This window comes from Mandrillus leucophaeus, unplaced genomic scaffold (assembly GCF_000951045.1).
Source record: "Mandrillus leucophaeus isolate KB7577 unplaced genomic scaffold, Mleu.le_1.0 Scaffold23, whole genome shotgun sequence".
Lineage (NCBI taxonomy): Eukaryota > Metazoa > Chordata > Mammalia > Primates > Cercopithecidae > Mandrillus > Mandrillus leucophaeus.
The window spans coordinates 513,654-531,951 of NW_012102365.1; the positions used below are offsets into that span (position 1 = coordinate 513,654).

General features: G+C 48.7%; 1 protein-coding gene across 1 annotated transcript in view; it reads left to right on the forward strand.

The window, feature by feature from the left end:
* Positions 1 to 6,088, forward strand: part of CATSPER4 (cation channel, sperm associated 4) — a 12,588-nt gene extending 6,500 nt beyond the window's left edge. The window contains exons 4-10 of the mRNA XM_011981635.1: positions 953 to 1,050; positions 1,224 to 1,344; positions 1,553 to 1,686; positions 3,432 to 3,606; positions 4,381 to 4,592; positions 4,910 to 5,075; positions 6,035 to 6,088. Coding sequence (XP_011837025.1) covers positions 953 to 1,050; positions 1,224 to 1,344; positions 1,553 to 1,686; positions 3,432 to 3,606; positions 4,381 to 4,592; positions 4,910 to 5,075; positions 6,035 to 6,088 — 960 coding nt within the window. The remainder of the gene's footprint in view (positions 1 to 952; positions 1,051 to 1,223; positions 1,345 to 1,552; positions 1,687 to 3,431; positions 3,607 to 4,380; positions 4,593 to 4,909; positions 5,076 to 6,034) is intronic.
* The last annotated feature ends 12,210 nt before the right edge of the window (positions 6,089 to 18,298 follow it).

The following is an 18,298-nucleotide window of genomic DNA, read 5'->3' on the forward strand; positions in this document are numbered from 1 at the left end:
TTCTTTCTTTCTTTCTTTTCTTTCTTTCTTTCTTTCTTTCCTCCTTCCTTCCTTCCTTCCCTTCCTCCCTCCTCTCTCTCTCTTTCTTTCTCTCTTTCTCTCTTTCTTTCTTTCTGTCTTTCTTTCCTTCCTTCTTTCTTTCTGTCTCTCTTTATTTCTGTCTCTCTCTCTCTCTCTCTCTCTTTCTTTTTCTTTTTTTGATTATCGCCCTGTCACCCAGGCTGGAATGCAGTGGCGCGATCTTGGCTCGCTGCAACCTCTGCCTCCCAGGTTAAAGCAACTCTCCTGCCTCAGCCTCCCGAGTAGCTGGGACTATAGGCACGTGCTACCACGCCCAGATAATTTTTGTATTTTTAGTAGAGATGGAATTTTACCATGTTGGCCAGGCTGGTCTCCAACTCCTGACATCGTGATCACCTGCTTCAGACTCCCAAAGTGCTGGGATTACAGGGATGAGCCACCGTGCCCGGCCCGCCTGTCTTCCTTTCTTGTGCTGTGAGAGTTATCTCACCTCAGAACTGGCTACTGAAGCAGTATTCCTTATGTTTTTACTAGTATCCATTTTCATTTTATTATTAATTGTAGTGTGTGTCACCCAAAGACAGGAACAGCCAAGTGTTTTCAGGTTACCTAACTGTAGGGCAAGGCTGTTTTGCACATGCTTTAGCCAAGGCGGGCACTCAGCTTAGGGACCAGCTGTGTATCTGTAAGGGTCTTTGCTGTGTGTCTCTGAGACTGCATTTGGCTATTGACACATGTATGGGACAGAGAGTACACGTGTGTTTTGTGGCATGTTTGGGCGGCGGCAGGGTAACAGCAGTGGATGGCAGCTGACTGGCCCTGCTCTGAGAGGAACATTGAGCACTCATCCTTGGGATGTGGGGAGGGCAGACCTAGGATGCCCCCACAGGCTGGGCCTGACAGACCCCACTGGGACTGGCCTACTCCCCAGGACGGCTGGAACATCCTCAACTTCATTATCGTCTTTATCTTGCTCTTGCGGTTCTTCATTAATGAAATCAATATCCCCTCCATCAACTATACTCTCAGGTGAGCTGGGAGCTCTGGAGAAATGAGGGGAACCTATCTGGAACCCAGGAATGAGCTGGGGGGATAATGACCAGATGGAGATCAGCTTTGCCTCTCTGGGCAGCTGGTGGGGGTAATGAGGAGGGAGGGGGCTGGGAAGGGCCTAGGGGCACCCCTGAGAGGCTCTGCCACAGGGCGCTTCGTCTGGTGCATGTGTGCATGGCGGTGGAGCCCCTGGCCCGGATCATCCGCGTCATCCTGCAGTCAGTGCCTGACATGGCCAACATCATGGTCCTCATCCTCTTCTTCATGCTGGTCAGTGCCTGTCCCCGCCCCCATCTGTTTCCCTTCCCTGAATAGGGCCCTTGGGTCATTGCGAATAGAGGGGTGTCTGGACGAGCAGAGAGGCCCGTGGGCCTGAATCCCTGTGATTTCCTTGGCAGCGTTCATTTGCATGACATTCGCGTGTCCTATTTCCAGGTCCTTTGGTGAAGTTGGGGTGGGGCTCTGTTCTCTCTGACAGGTTTTTTCGGTGTTTGGGGTAACACTCTTTGGTGCATTCGTGCCCAAGCATTTCCGGAACATACAGGTTGCGCTGTACACCCTCTTCATCTGCATCACCCAGGATGGCTGGGTGGACATCTACAGTGACTTCCAGTGAGTGCCGGTGGGACTTCCAGTCTCAACCCACCTGTGGGGCAGGGAAGCCGGTGAGAGTGGGAGCTCCAGGGACTGGGATGAGGATGGCCCAGTGGAAGCAGGAGTTCCCAGGTCTTTAAACAGAGGAAAAGGAAATACCTGGGCTTGTGGTACCTCAAGCCTTGTCGCCCTTGAATCTCCATACATTCAGAGTCCCATTCCGACCCTTTTGTGGGGACCTCAGCTAACCTCAGCTAACCAGCTGGGTAGTTGGCCTTGGATAGGGGAGCAGGTCTGTAGTTATGCCTCAGGTTACAGAGCAACCTCCCAGCCCACCTTGGAGCCCACCAAACTGCCTGAACTCCTGGGAACTTCAGGTCTCATTTTATTCATTCTGAAACCCATTGCCCACATTCATTTTTGTGTTCTGTTCTTTAGCTCTTTTCCATTAAGTCTAAGCCCTATTTCTTTCCAGTTTACTTCAGAAAGTGGGACCCCCTTAACTGATTTCTTTTTATCTTCTACATGTGAGTATAGAAGCCCAGTAGATAAAGGGCTTCTACGGTCATTCTCCATTATGACGTAGATAATGGATAAAAATCAGGCTGGCTGGGGCTGGGCGCGGTGGCTCACACCTGTAATCCCAGCACTTTGGGAGGTCGAGGCGGGTGGATCATGAGGTCAGGAGATCGAAACCATCCTGGCTAACACGGCGAAACCTCGTCTCTACTAAAAATACAAAAAATTAGCCAGGCGTGGTGGCGGGCACCTGTAGTCCCAGCTGCTCGGGAGGCTGAGGCAGGAGAATGGCATGAATCCAGGAGGCAGAGCTTGCAGTGAGCCCAGATCACTCCACTGCACTCCAGCCTGGGCAATAGAGCAAGACAGTCTAAAAAAAAAAAAAATCAGGCTGGCCGGACATGGTGGCTCATGCCTGTAATCCCAACACTTTGGGAGGCCAAGGTGGGCAGATCATGAGGTCAGGAGATCAAGACCATCCTGGTTAACACAGTGAAACCCCATCTCTACTAAAAATACAAAAACAAAGTGCAGTGGCTCACACCTGTAATCCCAGCACTTTGGGAGGCTGAGGCGGGTGGATCACAAGGTCAGGAGTTCAAGACCAGCCTGGCCAAAAAGGTGAACCCCATCTCTACTAAGTATACAAAAATTAGCCAGGCGGGGGGGCACCTGTAATCCCAGCTACTCAGGAGGCTGAGGCAAGAGAATTGCTTGAACCTGGGAGGTGGAGGTTGCAGTGAGCTGATATCGCACCACTGCACTCCAGCCTGGGTGACAGAGTGAGACTCCATCTCAAAAAAAAAAAAAATTAGCCGGGCGTGGTGGCAAGCACCTGTAGTCCCAGCTACCTGGGAGGCTGAGGTGGGAGAACGGCGTGAACCCGGGAGGTGGAGCTTGCAGTGAGCCGAGATCGCGCCACTTCACTCCAGCCTGGGCAACAGAGCGAGACTCCGTCTCAAAAAAAAAAAAGGAGTGTAGCTAATAGATTAAACTTAATAGTGTTGATGTGCATGTCCCCACCTTGCAGGGTTGGTTAGAGAATCAGCCCACTGTCTGGCAGCACAGCAGGTGCTTAGTAGAGAGCAGCTATTGAGACAGGAGTAGGGAATGAGATCTGCACAACAGCAGTGACACAGGCAGAAGTCCTAGTAGGCCTTGGGATGATTTTCCCATTTCATAGATAAGGAAACTCAGGCTCGAAGGGCCAGGGAAATGATGGGGCCCCTGCCTGCCATCTGCAGGACAGAGAAGAGGGAATATGCAATGGAGATTGGGGGTGCCATCTACTTTACCATCTTCATCACCATCGGTGCCTTCATTGGCATCAACCTGTTCGTCATCGTGGTGACCACCAACCTGGAGCAAATGATGAAGGCAGAAGAGCAGGGACAACAGCAACGAATAACCTTTAGTGAGGTGCGTGGGATGGGGAGGGCAGAAGGGAGGAAAAGAGGTGTGTATGAGAGCAGACTTAAACATATGTGCATGTATGTGTGTGCTTGCATAATCAAGGGCCTGGAGAAAGCCAAGTTGGAGGCCTGGAGGCAGCAGCCCCCCATCTTGAGTGCCCACCCACCCACCAACTGGGGCTTCTGAGGGGTGTGGATTTTCTAGATGTTAGATTTCTATGGCAACTCAAAACTGAGCAGCTGGGTGACCTTGGGGCATTTACCCATCTAAGCCTCAATTTTTTTCTTCTGTAAAATGGGAATAATAATAGTACTTAACTCATAGGGTTATTTTATGAGGGTTCATGGGTAAATGAACACTGCTTGGTGCATAGTAAGCACTCAGTAAATGTTAGCTACCTTATTATTCATTCAGGGTAGTACTTCCATAAGGTTGGGGAAAGGAGTGGAGTACTTCTAAAAAAGTGGAGTGCTGGAGGCCTGGGCTTGAGGGTAGGCAGAGCTTTATAAATTTGCTGGGTAGGGTTTATCAGGGTTGAAATCTGGGTCAGGGCTAAATTTTGACAAGGGGTGAGAATTTTTAAAGAAGTGGGGGAAGGGCATGTACATTTAAAGTTGGGTTCCTCCAGCAAGGCAATAAGGCTAAGACCGGTGAGAGCTGAAATGAGGGCCTTAGAACCCTGGGATCCTACGAGACTCATCCTGAAGCCAAGCAGGAAAGGAGTGCCAGGGGCGCGCCTGCCTGAGCTGTCCTGACCCCTCTCCATCTCCCGATTCCCAGACAGGCGCAGAGGAAGAGGAGGAGAATGACCAGCTGCCACTGGTGCACTGTGTGGTCGCCCGCTCGGAGAAATCTGGTTTCCCCCAGGAACCCCTTGTGGGAGGCCCCCTGTCGAACCTCTCAGAAAACACGTGTGACAACTTTTGCTTGGTGCTTGAGGCAATACAGGAGAACCTGAGGCAGTACAAGGAGATCAGAGATGAACTCAACATGTAGGGGAGGGTACTGGGGGTGCCCCCAAGTCATGTGAGTCAAGGCTGGGTGGAGTGTCAGAGTCTTTTGGCCTCACACCCTCACCATTTTAGAAGCCAGACTCTGGGCCCTAGAGAGGTCCCCCACCCTATTGGTGGAGGAGCTGGAATCCAGACTCCGAGTTCCTCCCATCTCACACAAGGGCATAGCTCGGCCTGGGTCTCTGTCAGGGCTGTGTGGGAGAGCGAAGGAAGCGGGGGTGATGCCAGGGAAGAGGTGGGAGGGCTGCTTCCCTCCCCTGCAGCCTTCTGAAAGGCACTCACTGCTCCACCCCCAGGATTGTGGAGGAGGTGCGCGCAATCCGCTTCAACCAGGAGCAGGAGGCAGAGGTGATGCAAAGGCAGTCTTCCACGAGCGGGTCATTGGAGACTACGTCATCCAAGGACGTCCGCCAGATGTCTCAACACCGAGACTTGCTCAGTGCGCTCGTTAACATGGAAAAGGTGTGCCTTCCTTCTCCTACCCAATCAGTACTCCCCCTGACACTCCACCCAGGTGCAAATGCCCAGCCAGGCCTCTGGACCATTTGTCAAAGTTTCTGTCTATTCCAAGATCTGGTCCCCTTCACCACCACCACCCCACTTTTTTTTTCTTTTTTCTTTTCTTTCTTTTCTTTCTTTTTTTTTTGAGATGGAATCTCACTCCATCGCCCAGGCTGGAATGCAGTGGCGTGATCTCGGTTCACTGCAATCTCTGCTGCCTGGGTTCAAGTGATTCTCCTGCCTCAGCCTCCCAAGTAGCTGGGATTACAGGCACCTGCCACGGCACCTGGCTAATTTTTGTAGTTTTAGTAGAGACAGGGTTTCACCATCTTGCCCAGGCTGGTCTTGAACTCCTGACCTCATGATCCACCCTCCTCGGCCTCCCAAAGTGCTGGGATTACAGGCATGAGCCACCGCGCCTGGCTGTCTGCTTCTTAAATTTCCGCCTACCCCAACTGTCACTGCCTATCTGGTTAGGTTTTGTACTTTCTTTCTCGGAGTGGCTCCCCCCTTCCAGCCGGTTTCATCTCTAGCACCTTCAAACCTACCCTTTCTTAGTGTGTGTGGCATGAGCCAGCTCAGTGCCTGCCTAGTGGCAGACACTTAGGCTGTAAGTATACTGTGGGCACAGGACCCCAGGATCCTATCTAAAGTGCATAAAACCAGCTGCCTCCAGAGCTCCTGGAGAGAAAAAGGCACACACCCATGTTACTTAGTTTCTTTTTCTACCCTGACACCATCTGCGTGGGATACACCCTGGGCTCCCAAACTCAGAGGGGATACTAGGTAGGCTCAAGTTAGACCTATGAAGAACTTCCTGGGAGGCCTGACTGAGGAAGCTGGTGAGACTGGAGGAGGTGAGTAAGGGAGTCTGCCATATCAGGGGAGGGGGATTAACAAGAAGACCTCTTGGTTTGCAGGTTCATGACTCTAGCTCACAAATACTCCTTAAAAAACGCAAGAACAGCCATTGAGAGGCCAGGATGGGAGCCAAGGGGCCTGCACACACACACCCAGCCGCTGCGTCTTCCTGTGTCCTTAGTGTGGCTTGGCAGAGCCTGGCCAGAGCCCATCCTCTCCCTTACACCTGGGCAGAGGCCAGGGGCTGTGAAGGTGGCAGCACCTGCAGGGCTGGTGCCTGTGAGCCCCAGGTCCAGAGGAGCCAGGACAGAGAAGGATGCTGGATGATGAGAGTGGGAACTCTAGCAGCAAGGATGAGCACAGAAGCGGGTGCTGGCCAACGCAGCCAGGATTTGACCTAAGGATGGGGATCCCTGGCCCCCTGCTCTTGCCCAGAGGTGGTGGGGGGCCTCAGTGGGCCCCAGCACCAAGAAGAGAAAGGCAAGGCCAGTGGGGCCAGACATCTGTGTGTTGACAATAAAGTTTTGTGTTGGCATCAATGTCTCTGACTGGTGGTCACCAGCTCCTTGGGGTACTTGCCCGGGTCTGACAGGGAAGACAGATTTTGCCCCTTAAAATCCCATTTGTCTGGTGGGAGAGTCACAGACTGCCCTGAAGAGCCTCCAGTCTAATGGGAGGGAGAATTGCACCCCTAAAAATTTCTGACTTAATTGTAGAGATATAACCTTTGCCCTCAGGGTCCTAAGCTTTGCGGAGGAAAGTCTGGTCCTCATGGGAGGGAGCCCCTGTCTGATGAAGGAGATGGCCCTACCTGCTCTCTCCCTGTCTGAAGATGGAGACTGGTCCTCACTCTGGGGAGCCCTTGTCTGATGGGATCACCAATGACCAAGTCACACAAGTACAGGCAGCTCCATCCCAGGGCAATGGAGAGTGACTGGTTAAAGTGTGGGACCTGGCAGCTTCCTGGAGGACAGGAGGATTTTGTGGGTCAGGTGAATGAAGTCTGATAGGGAACTTAGGACCCGTGAAGCCTATTTGGGATCTTCATACTCAAGGCCTTTGAGAGCCTCAGCAGGTATGCAATCTGGGGACAGTCAGAAAACTGTGGCAATTATGGGCAATAGAAAGAGCTGCCTTAGAGGACAGGAAACCTGGGTCCTGGTCCTTCAGTGGGTCACTTGGCCTTGTTTTCCCCATCTGTGCAATTGGGAGAGGGTGAGATTGATCTCCATCTCTAAAATCAAACAATACCCTCTTATCCCAGGAAGTGGAAGACCAATGGGATCAGCTATGTCCCTGGGATGCAGGTGTGGGGGGATAGCCTAGAAGGCCTGGACATCTGCCTGCTGTTCAGCGAAGCCTGACACTTAGGGGCCGTGGCGATATCCAACAGTTGGAATGGGAGTCCCCAGAGGTCCACTGATTGCAGCTGATGGGAAACCCTACCCCCCAATCCTCCTCCCATCAGCATTGGTTCCAGCTCTGAAAAGCCACTCAGCAGGCAGATAAGAGGCAGCACCAGAGCCAGCAGTGCCTTACTGTCTTGGAGCCGTTAATCTATTCCCCTGTTCAAGCCAGGACTTCTTCCCGGCACCCTCCAGGACCATCAGCAGCACAGATAAGGGCACCCAGAGGCTTTTGCTGCTGCTGTTGCTACTTACTGGGGATGGCGCCCTTAACCTGCCTGGTGAGTATCTACACTATCTTTACACCCATCCTTCTCTGGGGGCTCTCTCAGCCCCTCTTCTTGCTGGCCAGAGCGGGAAGAAGGTGGCAGATCAGATGGTGTCTTCAGGAGAAGCTAACAGTTTGACCATGGCGATTCTTTACCCCTAATTGTCTGAAAGATTCGGAGCATCAATGAGCTTAGAGGCAGGAGCATGGCAGGATGACCTCCATGGAGTTCCTGGCCTTGACCATCTATCTCTTCCAGGATGCTATTTTGTCTATCTACTCCCTTCATCTTGTTCGTTATCTCATCATCTCTGCCTTTGTCTTTCCCATCCTGGCCAACCTAATAGCCTGGAGTGTCAGCAGGCTAGTTCCTTCCCAAACTGGCCTGGAACTGAGGACCTAGGAAGTCATACTCCCTTCCCCTTCCCTACTGCAGCAAAGAGCAACTGCCACTCCCCATGTCTTACTGAGCCTGAGTTAGGAGTGCAGCCCTGGATTCTGAGCTCCTAGGACAGTATGGGGGAAGATATTGGGAGGTAGCTGGAAATTGTGGGTCTCATCACCCCTATGGTCTCACCTGATGGGTTTCCCATCAGCTACAATCAGTGGACCTCTGGGGACTCCTATGAATCCATAACTTTTACCAGGGATAGGAGCATCCTTGGCAAACTGTCCAGGAAGCAGACACCAATTCTGATGAGAGGAGCAGCAGGGGATAATCATTCCCAATAGCAGGTCTACTCATTGAGTAGTTACTAGGTGCTAAGCACGGTGCTGAGTGCTTCACACACAGTATTTCATCCTCATGACCATCAGTGAAGTAGGCAGTACTGTCATCCCTGTTTCACAACTGAGGAAACTGAGGCTCAGAGACATGAAGTGATTTCTATGTTCCCCCTGTCCCTGTGGGGGACTTATTCTCCATTACAAAACTGAGATGCTAACCCAGGTCTGACTCCAGAGCCCAGGTTACACTTCTCAAGGGAGCTTCTCTGGGCAGGAAACCTCAATATCAGAAAGATGTCAATCCACACTGAATCTATAATTGCAGGGCACCTCCAATCACAATTCCAACAGGTTGCTTGCAGAAATTGTTAAGCTGATCCTAACATATGTAAGGAAGAACAAAAGGCCAAGGATAGTCAAGATAATTTTTTTTTTCTTTTTTGAGATGGAGTTTTGTTGTTGTTGCCCAGGGTGGAGTGCAATGGCGCGATCTTGGCTCACTGCAATTTCCGCCTCCCAGGTTCAAGCAATTCTTCTGCCTCAGCCTCCCGAGTAGCTGGGAGCACAGGCATGTGCCACCGTGCCCAGCTAATTTTTTGTATTTAGTAGAGATGGGGTTGCACCATGTTGGTCAGGCTGGTCTCGAACTCCTGACCTCAAGTGATCCACCCACCTCGGCTTCCCAAAGTGCTGGGATTACAGGTGTGAGCCACCGTGCACGGCCTGTCAAGATAATTTTGAAGCCCGAGATGGGAGACTCACCTTACCAAATATTGAGGCTTACTATAAAGTAACAGTAAGATAATGTGGTATTGGTTGGGGGAAATACGGACTTTTCTATAAGGGGGCAGGGATAATTTATTAACTACATGGAAAAAACATAAAGTCAGATTCAGTGGAAACATCCCTTTCTGCAAATAAAAACTTGAGACCCCTATAGCAAGACACATAGGTTCAGTTCAAACTAGATCTTTGTTGCAAACGGACCCCACAGATGACTAGAGTTTAGAGTGCTCCTCCACATTGAGCCAGGTCCTCATTATGCTGAGAGGAACATGAAGGCTGAGGGAGAGGTGAGACCTTCCCCAGCGTCACCCAGCAAGCCAGTAATAGAGCCAGGTCTAGAGCCTACGTCCCCCTACCCTTTCCAAGCATCCTTGCCAGTTCCCCTGCCCTGTTACAATCCCTTAGCTCTGCACAGGGCTAGAAGAAAGTGGGTGTGGGACCGGGCAAGGTGGCTCATGCTTACAATCCCAGCACTTTTAGAGGCCAAGGCAGGAGGATTGCTTGAGGCCAGGAGTTTGAGAGCATTCTGGGTAACACAGTGAGACCTCATCTCTACAAAAAATAAAAACAAGACCGGGTGCAGTGGCTCACGCCTGCAATCCCAACACTTTGGGAGGCTGAGGGGGGCAGATCACGAGGTCAAAAGATCGAGACCATCCCGGCCAACATGGTGAAACCCCGTCTCTACTAAAAAAATTTAAAAAAATTAGTTGGGCATAGTGGCACGTACCTGTAGTCCCAGCTACTCAGGAGGCTGAGGCAGGACACTCTGTCTTCAAAAAAAAAGAAAAAAAGAGAGAAAAGAAAAAAATCAGCTGGGTGTGGTGGCATGCGCCTATAGTTCTAGCTACTCGGGAGGCGAAGGCGGGAGAATCGCTTGAACCCAGGAGGTGGAGGTTGCAGTGAGCTGAGATTGTGCTACTGCACTCCAGCCTGGTGACAGAGTGAGACTCTGTCTTAAAAAAAAAAAAAAAAAAAAATCAGGTGGGTGTGGTGGCGCATACCTGTAGCCCTGGCTACACAGGAGGCTGAGGCAGGAAAATTGCTTGAACCCAGGAGGCAGAGGTTGCAGTGAGCTGAGATCGCACCACTGTACTCCAGCCTGGTGACAGAGTGAGACTGTGTCTCAAATAAATAAATAAATAATAAAAAGAAAAATGTCAGTCAAGTGTGGTGGTGCGCACCTGTAGTCCCAGCTACTCTGGAGGCTGAGGCAGGAGGATCACATGAGCCCAGGAGTTTGAGGCTGCAGTGAGCCATGATTGCACCACTGCACTCCAGCCTGAGCGACTGAGACCCTGTCTCTAAAAAAAAGTGAGGGTGTGGATGGTGCCAGAAAGGATCTGTCCCAACAGGGTTGGGGACAAGGGTTGGTGCATCTTCAGAATTAAGTGATGGGAAGGACAAAGAATGAGCCTGCTACTTGGCTGGGTCACTTCCAATTTTCTTTTTTTTTTTTTTTAGACTGAGTTTCACTCTTGTTGCCCAGGCTGGAGTGCAATGGCATGATCTTGGCTCACTGCAACTGCTGCCTCCCGGGTTCAAGCAATTCTCCTATCTCAGCCTTCCAAGTTGCTGGGATTACAGGTGTGTGTCACCACGCCTGTCTAATTTTGTACTTTTTGTAAAGACGGGGGTTTCATCATGTTGGTCAGGCTGGTCTCGAACTCCTGACCTCAGGTGATCCTCCCATCTCAGCCTCCCAAAATCCTGGGATTACAGGCGTGAACCACCATGCCTGGCCAGCCTCTGATTTTCTGAATTAGCCTTTTGAAAACTGCCAAGAGGCTGGACACAGTGGCTCACACCTATAATCTTAGCACTTTAGGAGGCTGAGGCGGGTGGATCATTTGAGGCCATGAGTTCGAGACCAGCCTGGCCAACATGGCAAAAACCCATCTCTACTAAAAACACAAAAATTAGCAGAGCATGGTGGCACGCGCCAGTTCTCCCAGCTACTTGGGAGGCTGAGGCAGAAGAATCACTTGAACCCAGGATGCGAAAGTTGCAGTGAGCCAAGATGATACCACTGCACTCCAGCCTGGGTGACACAGTGAGGCTGAAAAAAAAAAAAAAAGAAAGAGAGAGAAAGAAAAAGAAGAAAGAAAGAAAGAAAGAAAGAAAGAGAGAGAGAGAAAGAAAGAAAACTGCCAAGGATGCAAAAACAGCACATCAGGTGATGGGCCTATTTCTGTGCATTACCCAGGGGAAAGAAGAAGATTTCCAAGGAATCCAGCTTGATATAATCGATTTGGGCTTTCTCTCTAGAGAGAGCAGCTGGCTCAGCCATGAGAATTAAGCTGTGTTTTTGTAAGGCAGTGCAGCGTAGTAGGGAAGGCATTGGGTTCTGGTGTTTGATGGACTTGGTTTCAAATGCAGTGGCACCACTTCCTGGCTGTGTGACCTTGGATAGATGTCTTCACCTGTCTGAGCCTCAGTTTCTTCATCTGATAAATGGAAATAATAATCCTTTTTTTCAGGTTGGTTGTAAGGATTTAATGTGCTTGTGCATTGGAGCAGCACCTTACCTGGGCAGGGTGACAGTTGAACGATATCAAAATGATCCTTGATGGCTATCTCACTCAGTGAAACACTTGGCTTGCAGTTAGGGATCATATTGTTAAAAAAAATTCATATCTTTAGGCTGGGCGCAGTGGCTCACCCCTGTAATCCCGGCACTTTGGGAGGCTGAGGCAAGCAAATCACTTGAAGTCAGGAGTTTGAGACCAGCCTGGGCAACATGGTAAAACCCTGTCTCTACTAAAAATACAAAAATTAGCCGGGCATAGTGGCTGATGTCTGTAGTCCCAGCTACTCAGGATGCTAAGGTAAGAGAATGGCTTGAACCCGTGAAGGGGAGTTCGCAGTGAGCCGAGATCACACCATTGCACTCCAGCCTGGGTGACAGAGCGAGACTCTGTCTCAAAAAAAGAAAAAATCGTATCTCTAAATACTAGAATCATATTCAATGCAGTAGGAAACTAATATCAGACAAGGTATCAAGAAATCAAATACCAACTGAGATAACAGATTTCTGTCTTTTACTGACTTTCACTGTCTAGAGTAGCCATTGAGTGGAATGAGACATAGTTGCCCGCACAAGTAAAATTCTCTCTGCCTGGTATACATCTGTTGAAATCTGTTGGCATAGAGCTGGCACATAAATGTGAGCTGGTAAGATTTACATACGTATATAAATCAACACCCACTACCTTACATATAATAAACATTTATATATGTATTTATAATATATATTTTTATGTATATATTATATATATATAATTTTATTTTAGAGACAGGGTCTCAATTCATTATCCAGGCTGGAGTGCAGTGGCACAATCAGAGCTCGCTATAACCTTAGATTCCTGGGCTTAATCGATCCTCTCGCCTCAGCTTCCCAAAGTGCTGAGATTACAGGCATGAGCCACTGTGCCCGACCTGATATTATTTTTAGGGAGTCTCCGAATAAGAATATTTGGCAAGTCATAATGTCTGAAAATAACTCTGGTTTGGTGGAAGGAATAGGTAGATTGCTTTCTCTTCTTTTAACTTTTTTTTTTTTTTTTTTTGAGACGGAGTTTCGCTCTGTCACCCAGGCTGGAGCACGGTGGTATGATCTCAGCTCACTGCAACCTCTGCCTCCCAGATTCAAGTGATTCTCCTGCCTCAGCCTCCCAGGTAGCTGGGACTACAGGCATGCGCCACCATGCCTGGCTAATTTTTCCTTTTTTTTTTTTTTTTTTTTAGTAGAGGTGGGTTTTCATCATGTTGGCCAGGCTGATTCGAACTCCTGACCTCGTGATCCGCCCGTCTCGGCCTCCCAAAGTGCTGGGATTACAGGCGTGAACCACCACCCCCGGACTCTTTTTTTTAATTTTTATTTTTCTCTACTTAGATGGGGTCTCACTATTTTGAGCAGGCTGGTCTCAAACTCCTGCCCTCAAGTATTCCTCCCATCTTGGTCTCCCAAAGTGCTGGGATTATAGGCATGAGTCACAATACCCAGCCTAGATTACCTTCTGTTTATTTGTTTTTTCACAGGCAGTGTTACAATCTAGGGAGCTGTGTCAGAAACAATACACTCCACAGAAGACTCTGCACCTGAGGAAATTATATTGTGTTCATCTACAACTTCAACTCTATTTAACAAGGGGAAAGACAACGTCTTTCCAGCTGTACTTAGCAGTTCACCAACCACTGACAAGACATCAACGTCTGAGTCCCAGAAGCATACAACACCAGCTGCTCCTCCAACCTCTCCACAAACCAGCAGCTCTACTGGGTCCACTGAGCAGACAACTTCAATACAAGACACTCAGGAAGAGAAATTAAACACAACTATCGGCACAACCTCCAAGGGTACACTGCTGTCAAATTCCATGATAACTTCTACATTGAAGGACCAGGGAGGGACATCAAGTACCAAAGCTTTATCCAGCACAGCCACTTCAGTGGAGACCCCAAAACAGAATCAGGGAACTCCAATTATAACTCCATCAGCATCAAACACCACAGTCAATGGGATACAATCATCAGTGTCCACTGGCTCTCAGGAATCAGACACAATCACATCCCCAACAGCACTGAACACACCAGGCAGTGATGCTCAATCATCCAAGTCCATGGCACCTACTGTCTCTGGGAAGTCAGCTACAACTACATCCTCAATAGCACTGAACACACCAGGCAGTGATGTTCAATTGTCCAGGTCTATGGCACCCACTGTCTCTGGGAAGTCAGCTATAACTACATCCCCAACAGCAAAGAACACACCAGGCCATCATGTTCAATCATCTGGGTCCATGGCAACCACTGTCTCTGGGAAGTCAGCTATAACTACATGCCCAATAGCACTGAACAAAACCACTGGCATAAAAGAGTCTTCACCCACGACAGCCAGCGAAGTTATGCACACTACCTTGCTAAACGCAAACACTTTCAGGACAACTCTTCTTGGAACAACTACATCTGAGACTCAGGAAGGAAAAACTACAGCTGCATCCTCACCCCCAACAACCACCTCCACAATGAGCAAGTTGTCTGGGACGCATCATTAACACAGTCTCACAGACACCTTCCCATGTGGCAGAATCAACTTCCAGTGTTGACACTACTATAATCCAGTCACATGAGATGACAGCTGCTCATTCCACAGGGCTTCTCCCCAGGTCCGGGGAAACAACAAAATCCTCTGCTATGACTGGGGCCAGCCAAACCTCCCCTAAACACACCCAGAGTAGTGGTCCCAGAGCTGAAGCCTGTGCTTTGGATGAGTATGCAGGTAGCAGGGGAGTTTGTGTGTGCCATGACAGTGACTACTTCCATGCTGGTAAGTCTAAGGAACTCATGTGAGTAAAACAAAGAAGAGGTGGGGGACCAGAGTGGACACCATAACTCTGTGAAGACCCAAATGGTCCAAAGGGTATGAGAGGGCCAGTGAAGTTTGGTAAGACGTTGGCATCTTCTGAGTCCATCTGGCTAGAGGCAATTTCTGGCAGGAAGACAGGCAGCTGGGCATATGGGATAGAGTGCACAATTTTTCAGCTCCAGCCCCCAGGACTCTAGCTACTGTCCAGAGATGAAACTTTCTTGGGGGAAGAAGCTTCACCAAAGACAAGAACTGTAGTCCCAGCGGAGGCCTGGAAGGCCAGGTGGGAAAACTAAGGCAAAAGTCTGAGTGTTGGGGCAAGTCAATGTGGCAGATATTACAGAAAGGCTGAGTTCACAGGGCCTCCGACAGGCACACAAACTCCCAGATCCATCCTCTGGCAGGCCTGAAGTTGGGTCTAGGACAGCAAAAAGGTAATAATATCCCCTAAACATGTTCTTCACGGTTGAAATAATTCTAACCTCTTCTTCCCCAAGCATTTAAATTTGACAAGTCTGGGCACAGTGGCTCATGCCTGTAATCCCAGCACTTTGGGAGGCTGAGGTGGGAGGATCACTTGGGGGTGGGAGCTCAAGACCAGCCTGGGCAACCTAGTGGGATCCCATCTCTACTCTTTTTTTTTGAGACAGAGTGTCATTCTGTCGCCAAGCTGGAGTGCAGTGGTGTAATCTTGGCTCACTGCAACCTCCAACTCCCTGGTTCAAGTGATTCTCCTGCCTTAGCCTCCCAAGTAGCTGGGATTACAGGCATGTGCCACCATGCCCAGCTAATTTTTGTATTTTTAGTAGAGATGGGATTTCACCATATTGGCCAGGATGGTCTCAATCTCTTGACCTTGTGATCCGCCCGCCTCAGCCTCCCAAAGTGCTGAGATTACAGGCATGAGCCACTGCACCCGACCCCTGTCTCTATTTTTAATAAAATATAATAAAACATACTTAACAAAATTCTGCTTTTCCTAAAATGACTGTTGTGTCTTTTTTTAAAAAATTTAAGTGCTTTAAAAAACATTTCTTAGGCATTCCTGCTTTGGTCTATTGGGTAATCTTGCCTTGGGATGAAGCTTTTGTTACATGCAAAACGAGCAGTGCTTAACTTATGGGTCATTGTTTTCCAAAATGTATTTCCTGGGACACCAGTGCTATGTGATTGCAATAGACATTTCACTTTAACAAAAAAGAGAAAAAGAAAAGATTCTATTGTCAAATACATTTGGGAAATGTCGGATTCAACAAAATTGTGTCTTGACTACAGAACTTTTCAGAGCCTTTAATATTCCTCTGTTTCCTGTGACTTCCTAGCAGCAGATTATAGCATGCATTTCCTAAGGTTATTTGTCCCTAGAATCCTCATTCTAAGGAATGTTCATGCAGCACCTTGGGATACCTATTGCAGAGCAGGGGAGCTAAGCAGGGCTGTACAAGGCAGAAGTTCAATCCAGGTGGTTTTTAGTCAAGCCCTGAGGCGGATGGTGGCCCATTAGAGGGTTGTCACTCCCTCAACAGACTCTCTCAGTAAGACCAGGGTTATGTGCCAACTTGCACATGCTGCATGTTCCCCTCCACAGAAAATATGACATACATCATTGAGTTTTCACACACTGAGAATGAGACAGCTTTTCCTTTTGTGTTATTTCTTTCCCCCTGTGGGTAAGACCATGGGCTCTGCGAGATAGACTGGGTTTGAACTGGGTCTCATTTTCTTTCGCTAAGGATAAGACTGTATTTACCTACCAGCTATTATTAATATTATTTGGCACTTCGTATCACAATATACGATTGACTGCAATTGACTGCAACAGCAGAATGTTATGTGACTGACAAACTCCCCTCTCCTCTCAACAATACGTGTTGATGAATATAAAGCATCTGCTCTTTTTTTTTGTTGTTTTGTTTTGAGACAGAGTCTTGCTCTGTTGCCCAGGCTGGGGTGCAGTGGCGTGATCACAGATCACTGCAGCTTGGACCTGCTGGGTTCAAGCAATCATCTCACCTCAGCCACCTGAGTATCTGCAACTACAGGTGCATGCCACCACATCCAGTTAATTTTTAAAAATTTTTGTAGAGATGGGGTCTCACTATGTTGCTCAGGATGGTCTTGAACTCCTGGGTTCAAGTGATCCTGCCACCTCAGGCTCCTAAAATGCTAGGATTACAGGCATGAACCACCGCGCCCAGCAGCATCTGCTCTTAAGTTATAGCTCATCCCTCTGACCAAACATGCCTGCCAAAAACAGTAAACTTTTTTTTTTTTTTTTTGAGACGGAGTCTTACTCTGTCGCCCAGGCTGGAGTGCAGTGGCCGGATCTCAGCTCACTGCAAGCTCCGCCTCCCGGGTTTACGCCATTCTCCTGCCTCAGCCTCCCAAGTAGCTGGGACTACAGGCGCCCACCACCTCGCCTGGCTAGTTTTTTGTATTTTTTAGTAGAGACGGGGTTTCACTGCAGGATGGTCTCGATCTCCTGACCTCGTGATCCGCCCGTCTCGGCCTCCCAAAGTGCTGGGATTACAGGCTTGAGCCACCGCGCCCGGCCCAACAGTAAACTTTTAAAAAAGAAAGAAAATTACATTTAAATTCAAAGTAATAAAACAAGTCCAGAAGTGTTTTGCGTTGGTATTTCCATTATGTTTTACTTTTTATCATTATTATTTTGTTACTTTTAGGACAGGATCTTACTCTGTCACTTAGGCTGGAGTGTAGTGGCATGATTATAGCTCACTGTAGGCTCAAACTTCCTGGGCTCAAGTGGTCCTCCTGCCTCAGCCTCCCTAGTAGCGGGGACTACACCTGGCTAATTTTCTTTTTTCTGTTTGTTTGTAGGGACAAGGCTCTTGCTATAGCCCAGGCTGGTGTCGAATTCCTGACCTCAAGCCATCTTTCTGCCTGGGCCTTCCAAAGTACTGGGATTACAGGCATGAGCCACTGTGTCCATCCAGTTTTCCTTTTTTTTTTTTTTTTGAGACAGGGTCTTGCTCTGTGGTCCAGGCTGGAGAGCAGTGGCACAATCACAGCTCACTGCAGTCTCGACCTCAGGGGCTCAAGCGATCCTGCCACCTCAGCCTTCTGAATAAGTGGGACTATAGGTACATGCCACCATGCCTGGCTAATTTTAATTTTTTTTTTTTTTTAAGAAAGGGAATCTCCCCATGTTGCCTAGCCTGCCCTTTAACTCCTGGATGCAAGCGATCCTCCCGCCTTGGGTTCCCAAAGTTAACTTTACTTTTAAATTACTAATTTTTAAGCAGTTCATTCAAAATTCAATAGAAAGTATGAAGAAAGCAGATGCAAAAAGAGGGGAGGGTTAAGTATTAGCTTCTCATTCATCACTCAGATAGCACTGGTATTTGGCATGTATCAGTTAGGATACTTTGTGTTGCAAGTAGCAGAAATCCAACTCTAATTGGTTTGAGTGAAATACATAAATGTTTTTTTAAAATTGAAAATATGAGCCTAACCAACATATGGAGACTCTGTCTCTACCAAAAATATAAAAATTAGCCAGTGTGATGGCACGCACCTGTAGTCCCAACTACTTGGAAGACAGGTGAGAGGATCACTTGAGCCTAGGACTTCCAGGCTGCAGTGAGCCAAGAGTATGCAACTGCACTTCAGCCTGGGTGACAGACAGACCCTTACTCAAAAGAAAAAAGAAGGAAAACATGAGGCTAGGCACAGTGTCTCACACCTGTAATCCCAGCACTTTGGGAGGCCAAGGTGGGTGGATTGCTTGATTCTAGGAACTTGAGAC